Source organism: Dendrobates tinctorius, unplaced genomic scaffold, assembly GCF_039654945.1.
Source record: "Dendrobates tinctorius isolate UK_male_01 unplaced genomic scaffold, ASM3965494v1 ptg000378l, whole genome shotgun sequence".
Classification (NCBI taxonomy): Eukaryota; Metazoa; Chordata; class Amphibia; order Anura; family Dendrobatidae; genus Dendrobates; species Dendrobates tinctorius.
The window spans coordinates 626,935-641,285 of record NW_027362044.1 but is presented as its reverse complement, the minus strand read 5'-3'; the positions used below and the strand labels follow the sequence as shown (position 1 = coordinate 641,285).

The 14,351-nt window shown below is 43.9% G+C and overlaps 1 protein-coding gene across 5 annotated transcripts in view; it reads right to left on the bottom strand.

Annotated features, from left to right (window-relative positions):
* Positions 1–14,351, bottom strand: part of RECQL4 (RecQ like helicase 4) — a 268,983-nt gene that overhangs the window by 14,712 nt on the left and 239,920 nt on the right. For all 5 annotated transcript variants that reach the window (XM_073563098.1, XM_073563093.1, XM_073563095.1 and 2 more), the window contains one exon: positions 9,260–9,368. In XM_073563098.1, coding sequence (XP_073419199.1) covers positions 9,260–9,368 — 109 coding nt within the window. The remainder of the gene's footprint in view (positions 1–9,259; positions 9,369–14,351) is intronic.

Genomic DNA, 14,351 nt, shown 5'->3' with positions numbered 1-14,351 from the left:
TTTCAAAATTGTTTCATAGGCACTCAATTTTTACGGATATTTTTAGTCATAAAATTTTTTAATTAAAATTTTGGACTCTTCAATGTAGTCATCTGTATTTGTGTTATTTTTGAAGGGAATATTGGTTTTCCACTTTTTATAATACCCAAGGGCGAGAATTCTCAATGAAATGCTTACTCTGTGGATATTTGCCGAATTGCTGGAATTATAATCATGAGAATTTGGATTTGCTGAGATGGTTTAGTGTTTAATGTAGAGACTCCGATATCTGCGAGCTACTTTTCTGATTGCAGCGGTATTTCTCCTCATCGCCATGGTCTCATGCACTTCTGTAATTAAATCGTGAACGTGCTGGTGATGTACGGCAGGCAGAAGACCAACAACCAAGGATCCCGGGTGCTTGACCTCGATGTAATCTGAAATCCATGTAGAAAAACGGTCGCACTCAGAGTGAGTGTGGATCCTAGAGTCTGCATCAGGGCCCTGGCAGCAGGGAGAAAGATGGTGTGGGATAGGTTCCCACACGTATCGCCACAATTGTGGCTTCCTCAGGGAAAAGATAGCAATTCCAGCAATTCGGCAAATATCCACAGAGTAAGCATTTCATTGAGAATTCTCACCCTTGGGTAAATAAAACACTTTTTATTATGTGCACTGTTATAATGTAGGAAGCCATTACTGTCAGGTTTTTTTTTTTTTTACTAATAATTTCCTTATTCTTATGAGACAATTCCAAACCTAGGAAGTCTAGTTTTTCATTACTTAGCGGAGAATGTTATTCCCCACTGATGACCTGCTCTGCTTTCTCCTGACTTCCCCTCCAAATGATGATCAGATAGTCTAGAAAGCGACGGTATAGGATCAGATGGTGAACATAATCACGTTGGGCGATTGGCGATGACTCGAAGAGCCCCATAGATAAACTCGCTATATAATTATATTGTCATTTTATGATATTCATTAACATATTTTATATAGTATCTGATATAATCTAATTTTCTCATGTTTTTTATATAATGCATTTGCTTTTACTACCATTATGTCCCCTTGTAGACTTCTCACTTGTCTAGCAGCTCTATACTGGGGGTGTTAGGAGCCCATTTCAGTGGTCCGCACCCTACTTAGCATAACACTACTTCATATAAAGCTAGCCACAATTTTGGAACACTTATCACAATATACCTGAGGAAGACATTTTATACTGTCGAAACGCGTTGTATGTGCTTTTTCTTGAGAAATATTAAAACCTTTATTGGATAATAAGAAGCCTTGGATCCCACACCTACGGGAGCGCAAGTAGCCTGGTATAAAGTTCATATAACTTGCAGTTATTTGTGAAAAAAACGGAAATTTGGCAAATTTAGAAAATTTCGCAATTTTCCAACTTTGAATTTTCATGCCCTTAAATCACAGAGATACAGCACACAAAAAACTTGATAAGTAACATTTCCCACATGTCTACTGTACATCAGCACAATTTTTGAACCAAATTTTTTTTTGTTAGGAAGTTATAAGTGTTAAAAGTTGACCGGCGATTTCTCATTTTTCAATACCATTTTTTTTACGGACCACATCACATTTGAAGTCACTTTGAGGGGTCTATATGATAGAAAATACACAAAAGTGACACCATTCTAAAAACTGCACCCCTCAAGGTGCTCAAAACTACTTTCAAGAAGTTTATTAACCCTTCAGGTGCCTCACAGGAATTTTTTGAATGTTTAAAAAAAAAATTAACATTTAACTTTTTTCCACAAAAAATTATTTCAGGTCCAATTTTTTTTTATTTTACCAAGGGTAACAGGAGAAATTGGACTGCAAAAGTTATTGTGCAGTTTGTCCTGAGTACGCTGATACCTGATATGTGGGGGGGAACCACTGTTTCGGCGCATGGCAGAGCTCGGAAGAGAAGGAGCGCCGTTTTACCTTTTCAACGCAAAATTGGCTGAAATTGAGATTGGATACCATGTCACGTTTGGAGAGTCCCTGATGCGCCTAAACAGTGGAAACCCTCCACAAGTGACCCCATTGTGGAAACCAGACCCCCCCAAGGAACTTATCTAGATATGTGGTGAGAACATTGAACCCCCAAGGGCTTCACAGAAGTTTATAATGTACAGACGCACAATTAATCATATTTTTTCCACAAAAATGATCCTTTCACCCCCAATTTTTATTTTCCCAAGGGAAACAGGACCCCAAAAGTTATTGTGCAATTTGTCTGGAGTACGCTGATACCCCATATTTGGGGGTAAACCATTGTTTGGGCGTATGGCAGAGCTCGGAAGGGAAGGAGCACCGTTTGACTTTTTCAACGCAGAATTGGCTTGACGCCATATTGCATTTGGAGAGCCCCTGATGTGCCTAAACAGCAGAAACCCCCCACAAATGACACCATTTTGGAAACTATACCCCCCAAGGAACTTATGTAGATGTGTGGTGAGAACTTTGAACCCCCAAGGGCTTTACATAAGTTTATAATGCCTGGGCGTGAAAATAAAAAAGGCACATTGCACTTTTTCCTCTATTCTATGGTATATTTGGATATTAATAGGGTGTACTTTTTCTGGTTTAACTTATTTTTGTGGAAACTTTGAAATTTTTTTTTTTTTTTTTTTTTTTTTAATATAGATACCCCAAGTCAGTTTATCCTGCTATATGACCACACTGCGTACCCTAAATTTATGTCCTTAATGAACTATAATCAGCACTTGAATTGTATACATAGCATACATATAGCATACAGCACTTTGTCTATTCTTTACACAGTCTGATCCATCTATTAGCATATGGCACTTTCTGTAAAATGGTGGCTAGTTCAAGTCTAAGGTTTCATGCGAGCTGACTTATTCTGTCCACAATATTATATTGTGCTCCTGTTCATATTGGTGTTCAGCAGTGTTGTATCACTTTTTAATTTTTGATGGAATAATAAAATTGATTTTATGGACTATACTCTGTGGTGGTGGTTCATATACTTACTCTTGTGCTGTGCTGTGGTTCAATTGTATTGTGAGGTTTTTGTCCTTGGAAATATTATGTTGGGACTTTTTGTGCTTCAATAAAAACAATTATATATAAAAAATTATTATTTTTGCATTACTTTATTCTGCGAGTTATAACTTTTATTTTTTCGCTGATGACGCTGTGTGGTGGCTCGTTTTTTGCGGGACAAGGTGACGTTTTTAGTGGTACCATGTTTATTTATATTCGTCTTTTTGATTGCGCGTTATTGCACTTTTTGATCGGAGGTATTATGATAAAGCATTGTTTTTTGCCTTTTTTCTTTTTGAAGGGGTTCACTGAAGGAATTGACTAGTGGGACAGTTTTATGGGGCGGGTCGTTACAGACGCAGCGATGCTAAGTTTATACTTCTATTGTTTTTTTAATTTACAAATAAAAGATTTTATTAAGGAATATTTTTTATTATTTATTTAGGATATTTAAAAAAAAAAAAAAAATTTTTGCACTTTTTTTGCTTTATTATATTGTCCCAGTGTGGGACATTACTATAAAGTGTCAGATCAGCACTGACAGGCACTGCAGGAGGCTCTCTCAGCAGGCACTGAGAAAGCCGCCTCCCTGCACGACCCCGATCCCCCCCGAAACAACGCGAGCACATCGCACTGCTCCAAGGGTCTCAGGGAAGCACGCAGGGAGCCCCCTCCCTGCGTGATTCTTTCCTATGCCCCCGGTACACTGCGATCATGTTTGATTGCAGTGTGCCAGGGGTTACTATGCCCGTGACCGCCCCTGGCACATAGTGTCGGGTGTCCGGCCGCGATCAGCTGCGCTTCCCCTGTGAGCACAGCTGATCGCGGTGACGTACTATCCCGTCCACAGTCATAAGGGCCCAGGTCCCGTGAGCGGGATAGTTCGTCAAATGTCAGAAAGGGGTTAAAGTCAGAGTGGCATAGCCAGTCTCCAGACCTTAAGCCCATAGAAAACATGTGGAGGGAGTGGAAGCTCCGAGTTGCCAATCGATAGCCTCAAAATCTTAATTTAGAAATGACCTGCAAACAGGAGTGGAGCAAAATTCCTCCTGACGTATGCAAACCTCATCAACTACAAAACACGCCTGACTGCTGTGCTTGCCAACAAGGGTTTTGTCACAGGGATCAAATACTTATTTCTCACTGCAAAATGCAAATAAATTTATATAAAATTTATACAATGTGATTTTCTGGACTTTATTTTTGATATTCTCTCTCAGTGCTAAAATTAACCTACCCTTAAAATTATAGACTGTTCATGTCTGTGTCAGTGGGCAAACTTACAAAATCAGCAAGGGATCAAATAATTATTTCCCCCACTGTATATTCTATGTAAGTAAAGGGTAAAGCTCTTCTCCTCCTCCCTGCACAGGTCTCAGAGCATGGCCACCTCACTCTCTAGCTAGGAGCTAAGTGATAGGGACAGCACACCTCACTCTACACAGAGCGTGTTCACTACACTTTGTATATTCTATGTAAGGGGTAAAGCTCATCTCCTCCTCCTTCCTGCACAGGTCACAGAGCATGGCCACTACGCTCTCTAGCTAGGAGCTAAGTGATAGGGACAGCACACCTCACTCTACACAGAGCATGTTCACTACACTTTGTATATTCTATGTAAGGGGTAAAGCTCATCTCCTCCTCCTTCCTGCACAGGTCACAGAGTATGGCCACTACGCTCTCTAGCTAGGAGTTAAGTGATAGGGACAGCACACCTCACTCTACACAGAGCGTGTTCACTACACTTTGTATATTCTATGTAAGGGGTAAAGCTCATCTCCTCCTCCTTCCTGCACAGGTCACAGAGCATGGCCACTACGCTCTCTAGCTAGGAGCTAAGTGATAGGGACAGCACACCTCACTCTACACAGAGCATGTTCACTACACTTTGTATATTCTATGTAAGGGGTAAAGCTCATCTCCTCCTCCTTCCTGCACAGGTCACAGAGTATGGCCACTACGCTCTCTAGCTAGGAGTTAAGTGATAGGGACAGCACACCTCACTCTACACAGAGCATGTTCACTACACTTTGTATATTCTATGTAAGGGGTAAAGCTCATCTCCTCCTCCTTCCTGCACAGGTCACAGAGCATGGCCACTACGCTCTCTAGCTAGGAGTTAAGTGATAGGGACAGCACACCTCACTCTACACAGAGCGTGTTCACTACACTTTGTATATTCTATGTAAGGGGTAAAGCTCATCTCCTCCTCCTTCCTGCACAGGTCACAGAGCATGGCCACTACGCTCTCTAGCTAGGAGTTAAGTGATAGGGACAGCACACCTCACTCTACACAGAGCATGTTCACTACACTTTGTATATTCTATGTAAGGGGTAAAGCTCATCTCTTCCTCCTCCCTGCACAGGTCAGAGCATGGCCACCTCGCTCTCAAGCTAGGAGCTAAGTGATAGGGACAGCACACCTCACTCTACACAGAGCGTGTTCACTACACTTTGTATATTCTATGTAAGGGGTAAAGCGCATCTCTTCCTCCTCCCTGCACAGGTCAGAGCATGGCCACCTCGCTCTCAAGCTAGGAGCTAAGTGATAGGGACAGCACACCTCACTCTGCACAGAGCGTGTTCACTACACTTTGTATATTCTATGTAAGGGGTAAAGCGCATCTCTTCCTCCTCCCTGCACAGGTCAGAGCATGGCCACCTCGCTCTCAAGCTAGGAGCTAAGTGATAGGGACAGCACACCTCACTCTGCACAGAGCGTGTTCAATACACTTTGTATATTCTAAGTAAGGGGTAAAGCTCCTTTCTGTGCCGTTCCATCATGGTTAGTTTGCTCTCAGCGTATTTTAGGTTTGTATCTTTTATGTAACCTCCTCACATATACAGCACCGGGAATCAATGGTGCCCGAGAAATAAATAATAACTCTATTAGGTATTCACGGAAGGAGCAGGACTCCTCACTGAAACCTATGACTAGTACAGCTCAGACATACCCCTACCCTTCCGGGACCCTACATCTTATGTCCCTGTCCAGAGACAATGCACCCACTTCTATAGTTTTAGCTTTAGTTTCCCAGAAGCCACAATAAAAGGGAAGATCTAAAGTGAGCCACAATTTGCAGATCTGCTCAGCACGGACATTACACTGCACATAAGGAAAGGTTGCAAGTTGAGAGGCAGTCTACTGTACAGCAGATGTAGTGCAGCTCGGGATGATCTACTACACCCATGCTACGGTGACTCGATCTTATAACGAAGCTGTGTCTGAGTGCCGGTACATCATGTTCTCAGGACAATGAGCCTTAGATCTTAAATACACTGCTCAACAGTCTGGAGTGAGCCATGTGCAGAAATCTCGGCACCTACAGCCTCAGCTGCCATCACGGAGATTATTAATATTCTGAGGAAGGAGATCATCAGGATCCGCTGCCGGCAGCTCTTGTGTAATCACCGACCAACAATGTCCACGATGTGATCAATGGAGGTAAAGTCCGAAGACACTGCTGCTTCGAGAGCAGTATTATGCCATGCAGGCTGCTCACGGTAGTAGGAGGAACATGTGGCCGGGGAGGCGTCATGAGGAGAACAGCTCCTTTTCCATAATTCCATCTATTTTCCTTCCTGAGGTTTGTAATTTCAGTGTTGAGCAGTGTCCTGTTCATTGCTATGTACTGTATCAGTCTGGACAATTGTCTGTAAGCTAACAAGGTCGGACTGAATACTGAAACATTGCATCGGAGACCATCATGCAAGATTTGTGCCAGGTTCTCCTAGGCAGCTGATAATCATAATAATAATAAATTTTATTTTTATAGCGCCGACATATTCCGCAGCACTTTACATTTCAGAGGGGATTTGTACAGACAATAGACATTACAGCATAACAATAATCACATACAGTAGATTATAACAGATACCAAGAGGAGTGAGGGCCCTGCTCGCAAGCTTACAGTCTATGAGGAAAGAGGTAGACACGAAAGGTGGGTGGTAACAGTTGCCCTGATTGTATGGACCAGCCATAATGTTAAGTGTGTAACAGTACAGACACAGAGGGCTAATGGATGCATAAAGCATGTGGGAACATGATGCTGGGAACCTGGTTATGGTAAAACTTTTGGCTCTGCCACACAGGGATAGGTTAGGTTAATGTGTTGAGGCGATAGGCCAGTCTGAATAAATGCGTTTTCAGGACACGCTTAAAATTGTGGGGATTGGGGACTAATCGTATTGACCTAGGAAGTGCATTCCAAAGAATTGGCGCGGCACGTGTAAAGTCTTGGAGACGGGAGTGGGAGGTTCTGACTATTGAGGATACTAACCTCAGGTCATCAGCAGAACGGAGGGCGCGGGTAGGGTGGTATACTGAAACAAGGGAGGAGATGTAGGGTGGTGCTGAGCCATGGAGGGCTTTGTGGGTGAGGGTAATAAGTTTATACTGAATTCTGGAGTGGATGGGTAGCCAGTGTAATGACTGGCACAAGGTAGAGGCATCGGTGTAACGATTGGTGAGGAATATGATCCTGGCTGCAGCATTCAAGACAGATTGGAGAGGGGAGAGTTTTGTAAGAGGGAGACCGATTAGAAGAGAGTTACAATAGTCGAGACGAGAATGAATAAGAGAAACAGTAAGAGTTTTTGCAGAGTCAAAAGTAAGAAAAGGTCGAATTCTAGAAATGTTTTTGAGGTGCAGATGACAAGAGCGAGCCAGTGATCGAATGTGGGGGGCAAAGGAAAGCTCGGAATCAAGTATGACCCCAAGACAGCGGGCATGTTGCTGGGGAGTAATAGTGGAACCACAGACGGAAATGGCAATGTCGGGTGTAGGTACATTAGTAGCGGGAGGAAACACAAGGAGTTCAGTCTTTGACAGGTTCAGTTTCAGATATAGTGAGGACATGATATTAGACACAGCGTTTAGACAATCGCCAGTGTTTTCTAGAAAGGCTGGCGTGATGTCAGGAGAAGAAGCGTATAATTGGGTGTCATCAGCATAGAGATGGTACTGGAAACCAAATCTACTGATTGTTTGACCAATAGGGGCAGTGTACAAGGAGAAGAGGGGGCCTAGAACCGATCCTTGAGGAACCCCAACAGTAAAGGGAAGGTGAGGAGGAGGAGGAGGAACCGGCAAAAGATACAGTAAAGGAGCGGTCGGAGAGATAGGAGGAGAACCAGGAGAGAACGGTGTCCTTGAGGCCAATGGAATGGAGCATAGTGAGGAGGAGCTGATGATCCACAGTGTCGAATGCTGCAGAGAGATCCAAGAGAATTAGCATGGAGTAATGACCATTTGTTTTAGCTGTTAGCAGATCATTAGAGACTTTAGTGAGGGCAGTTTCAGTGGAGTGTAAAGAGCGGAAACCGGATTGGAGAGGGTCGAGAACAGAGTTTTCTGAGAGATAGCGGATAAGACGGGAGTGGACCAGGCGTTCCAGGAGTTTAGAGATGAAGGGAAGATTAGAGACAGGTCTATAGTTAGCGGCACAGTTTTGGTCGAGGGATGGTTTTTTAAGTAGTGGATGTATGATGGCATGCTTAAATGAGGAGGGAAAAATACCAGAAGAGAGAGAGAGAGGTTAAATATTTTAGTTAGGTGAGGGGTGACAGCAGGGGAAAGGGACTGGAGGAGATGTGACGGAAATGGGTCACTGGTGCAAGTAGTTGGGCGAGAAGAAGCAAGGAGCCTGCTTACTTCTTCTTCTGTGACTGGTTCAAAATCAGAGAGTGAGTTAGATGCAGTGGGGGAGGGAGGACAGTGCATGGTATGAGGGGATTTGGAGATAATTTCCTGTCGGATCTGGTCAATTTTTTCTTTGAAGTAATTGGCCAGATCGTCAGCTCGGAGCTCCGTGGTTGGGGCCTGTACTCTTGGATTGAGTAGGGAATGAAAAGTGTCAAAGAGACGTTTCGGGTTATTGGACAGTGAGATGATGAGGGTGTTGAAATAGGTTTGTTTGGAGAGGTGAAGGGCAGTGTTGTATGTTCTAAGCATAAACTTAAAATGGATGAAATCTTCGTGTAGATTGGATTTTCTCCACAGACGTTCGGCGCACCTGGAGCACCGCTGCAGTTAACGTGTTTGCACCGTGTGCCAGGGTTGTCGCCGTCTGCGTTGTGGTGTTCTATTTATAGGGGGTGCAAATTCATCCAGGGCAGTTTGAAGTGTTTCATTGTAATGCTTCAATGCAGAATCAGGACATGAGAGGGAGGAGATAGGGGCCAATGAAGACTGCAAGTTCTTCAGAAGTTTCTGGGTGTTAATGGCTTATACAGCTGATACAGAACTAGTAGTAAAGTCACTTACTTATCCCATGGAAGACACGGGCAACTGATCGTCCAGAAAAGCATTCATCCTGGTGAATCGAGAGGAAAAGACGAACATCACTGCAGACCTGCGACGTCCAGTCTTCCACCTAACGAGAGAAAGAAACCCGGCGTCATGTTCCGACACCCATAACGCAACCCTGCTGATGTAACAACCTCCCCTGCTTCTCACCGATGCCACCAGCCTAGACGTGTTTTAGAAGACGGAAGCAAGTTATAAACCACTGGCCACATAACATACACTACATGGAGAAAAGTATGTGCCCCACCACATCCAACTCTGGGGGCTTCTCTGTTCTCATTTATATTCATAGACATTAATATGGAGAAACGTATGTGCCCCCCACATTCACCACCAGGGGCTTCTCATCTATATCCATAGACATTAATATGGAGAAACGCATGTGCACCCACTTTTACCTCCGGGGGCTTCTCATCTATATCCATAGACATTAATATGGAGAAACGTATGTGCACCCCACATTCACCACCAGGGGCTTCTCATCTATATCCATAGACATTAATATGGAGAAACGTATGTGCACCCACTTTCACCTCCGGGGGCTTCTCATCTATATCCATAGACATTAATATGGAGAAAAGCATGTGACCCTGTCATAGAATACATTAACACCCCCGAAAGCCACTCTAGCGAGAAGGGATTCACCCACCCTTGCGCCCTCTCTTTTCCAGTAGGGAAAAGAGCTGACATTATAAACCTCTTTATGTAGAATTACAGTTAACATATAGTGTAGTGTAGGATCCTAACTAAAACAGAGAAATCTCCAGGCTCAAACTTCTTTTGTAGCAGTAAACCCCTGCTGTGCCAAAGAGAATGTCTATTGTGAGTGAGATAGAGATTTATAGATTAGACAGATAATTAAGATAGGGTGCCTATTGTGTCATCCATTGTCTTTCCAGTATAAAGCTGCTATGGTGAAAAACTTCCCCCACACGGTCTCCAAAAGAAAGTTATGAATATTGGCGTACGTATAGATCTGATAGTGATGGGCCATACATTTTCAACTTCAGGTCTAATCGGGGAAGAATATGAATATTTTTCCATAATTGTGATATGTGCCTACAAGCCCCAAATCAATAGTGGTCAGATCGCTGACACCAGCCATGTCATGTTTATTATCTATGGAAAGGTAAAATTCTGATAAAGAAATATGTTGGCGATCTCGAACTTCTGCGATAGTCAGGAGGGAAGATATTGTTACTGTTGGGAATCTTATAAAATCCTGAAGAGCTGCGAACATCCCCGGCCCACGTGAGGTCAGCAAGGTGGTGAGGGGCTGTGGGTGTAACTCATGGGCTGATAAAAGATCAAGGCGAATTATGATCTGTATTCATGTAGAAAGATACATCAGTGTACGCATGGACGTTTTCTCCCCCCCCCCCCCCCAAAGTAAATTTTTTTACTAAATTTTATAACAGTTACATATATACAAATAATACTCTCAACCAGGGTGTTTAACCCCCCTCCCCCACACCCTCAACACCTCCCCCCAACATTTGTTATTCAGAATACCATATTATAGATATACTACTATAAAAAACAGAATAAATCAGGACGTTCAAGACCAGTCAAGCCGAAAGGCACACAGCCGATTGGCATTTGTAAACACAATGCGTAGTGATTCCATAGCAAGTGATAGACATCTAACAAGATCCTATTAAGGCTGATCGCTGGTTACCTCCAAGCCAAGGACCCCATCATTCATCAAAACATTTACTTCTATCCCTTTTGAGGTATACCCCTTTTTCCAATGATATGAGGTACTCAACTTGATTAATAAACTCTGCCAGTCGGGGGAGAGTTGCAGAAATCCAGTTTTCAGCAATCAGTTTTCTAGCCATGTATAGTAATCAAGCTATGGCAAGTTTCCCGGTCTCTACAGTATACAGATCATCTGCATATCCCAGTATGCAGGTGAGAGGCCTACTAGTCACCCATAGGCTGACTGTATAGCCCGAAACTGCCTCCCAATATGAGTGCAGACTCGACATGACCATAACATGTGCAACATTCCAGCTTCCTGTTGGAAGCACCTTGGGCATCCACAATCATTTCTAAGACCTATTCTAAACATCATTTCAGGTGATCAATCAAAAAATCTTTTGCTCTTTTGTCCTGTATTTTCCTCAGCACTGTGGGAATCAACACTAACGGTGGAAAGGCATAGGACAGGTCGTAGTGCTAGAGAATGTGTAGAAAGTCTACTGCATATGGACTTTCCCTCGGATCTAGAGAGCAGAATCTTTGTTTTCTTTTTTTGCTTGTTGGCGAACAAATCTATCTCCGACTGCCTCCATGTATCCACTATTTTTTGGAATATTCCCCCTGTTTTAGTGTGTTTTGACTAAGGAAGTATGCCCTTTCGTTTTCTTCCCCTCTTATGTGCAGTGCTTTTAGGGTTAACTGATGGTATTCCACGAACTGCAGGATCCCTTCTGCTGCCAACATCAAGGAGCAGGATCTTGTGCCCCTTTGATGGTTGATGTAAGCAACCATTGTCTGATTGTCCAACAAGATCTGAGCATGACGTCCCTTCAGCTGGGGAAGGAGCCTCATCACTACATCTTTTAATGCTAGTAACTCTTTCATGTTTGATCAGTGATGACTTTGTCTCCAACCAAACTCCCTGGACTACGCAATCTTGAAGATGTGCCCTCCAACCTTTCCGAGCTTGCGTCTGTTGTAATTACATCCAAGATCTCATAGGACCAAGGAGTTCCCTGTGATAGATTCTCCAAAATCAGCCACCAGGCCATAGAGCATATAACCACTCGGGAAAGTGGGATCTTTCCATCTAACTAGCTGTTGAGCTTCTTTTCTCCTTTTATTACATCCTGCTGCAGGTACCTGGAGTGTAACTGGGCCCACCGCAGTGCCGGAATACAGGATGTCATTGTCCCCAGTAGAGACATTGCCTTCCTCAGAGTCATAACCTGCCTGGTTACTGCTGCCGATATCAGGGTTATAACTTTGGTCATCTCCTCCGGCAGATGACTTATCGGTTCCCTGGAGTCCAAAATAAGCCACAAGAAGGACTGAATGCTCTGTTTATCCGGATTTGATTTCTCTAGATTCAGCATCCATCCTAGTAGGGTCAGACTGGATTTGACTTGCATAAGTTGGTGATTTCAGTCTTCTCTTAATCAGCCTACCACCAGGAAATCGTCCAGGTATGGAATTATTAGGATGTTCTGTTCTCAAAGATGCACTGTAACCTCTAAAATGACCTTTGTGAATACACTCAAAGCCATGGAAAGCCCGAAGGGTAACGCCTTATACTGAAAGTGCCTGATTTGTTGGTCTATGTACATGGCTACTCTCAGGTACTGCTGATCATCTGCCCGGATAGGAACATAGTAGTACGCGTCCTTTAAGCTCAGTACGCTCATGTAACAACCTGGGATCATTAACTGGATGGTTGATTTTATGGACTCCATCTTGAAGGCCATGGATATCAGAAATTTGGTCAGACCCTTCACGTTGATTTTTGTCCTGAAGCTCCCATCTGGTTTCTTTACTAGAAATAGGGGAGACTAAAACCCTTGCCCTCTCATGTACTGGCACCTCTATCAACACCTGCTTGTATATGAAGCCTAGTACCTACTTCCATAATCACGCTTCCTCTTCGTCAAAGGCGTACCTTCTTTTGACGCTGAAAGTATGGACCCTTCCTATTTGGTCTTTTCCATTACTTGTCAATGAGTGCTTTAATTTTCTCACTGATTGGGAATGAGCACCTCTTCTTCTGTTCTAAACCCCCAAACATTGTCCTGAACCGTCCTAGGGCTTTTAGAATCTTTAATGCCCATGGTTGACCCAATGGCCTTCACCAGCCTATCGGTGTTTTCCGCCAGGAAATATGGTCTACCCCCCCCCCATGGCACTGAGGAGGAAGAGGAGCAGAAAGTAGCCCGATATGTCCTAATCCTCCATTATCACCCGAACAAAATCCTGCTGACTGTCTCCTTTTCCTGACCTATTAGCTGTTTCAATGTGTCCTGGACCTCAGATCTTATAATGGATTTCAAATTTGTAACGGAACCCGTAGCTTTCCTCCGAGGTCTTATGAATGCAGTGGGAACACAGCTATTTTGTTTATGTACTGAATAAGGTACTTGTCAAGACCCAACAGGGGTCGATCCAGTGGACAGCACAACACACACATACAATGGGATGGTAAATGGGAGAGGAAGGTCCTAACAATAGGGAACAAGGGATAGGGCACCTCATAAACAACAACCTATGCATATGTCTAGGCTCCCCTAACGCTCTATGCAGGTCCTTCCCCTCGCCGCCGTCTCATGCCTGGTCCCTGTCACCTCACAATACCCTGACTAGTGCAGTGGCCAACAAGGACGCTAGCATCACCACTGCAGATGGTACAAACACAGGGGATTGTGACAATCACGAGACAGACAAGGTAAATACACAAGTAACTTAGTTCCAGGTTCCGCTGCCAAGCTCCACACCACAGAGAATACAGAAACATGACCCCGAACTCCACAGAAGTAGCAGACTCAGTGCTGACAACAGAGAGCGGCAACTTCAAGAGTGGTCTACATAGAAAACTATTACCAACAGTCTCAGCTGATGCGTCATGTGGCTATTTAAAGGATGGTCGGAGTGGTCACCACCCAGCAACATACCAGCTGCCAGCAAGGTAACTGACATTAACCCTTGCTGGCCCAAAAGTAAAAACCACATTCAAATTAAAGCATAACCAGAGCTGTCATGACTACAAAAATGAGTCATGACAGTACTCGTGCACAGTGCACATTCTGTTATTTCCCTTGGCGCTACACTTCATGGAGCTTCCCTAGTAAGGACACAGAGAAAAGGGGGACCTATTTAATATGCTGAACACTCACAGAGACCACCGGACGATTCTCTGGTGGTCCCAGGCACTGACGCCTGTTGGCATACAGGGCCGGCAGCTGCCTAGGGCCCCCGATGCTCCAGGGGCCCCAGCCAGTGGGGTGTCGCTAATAGCAGCACAACACGAAGCTGCTATGGGGGCCCCCCGGTGTAAGCGGAGCAGCAGCGGGTGACA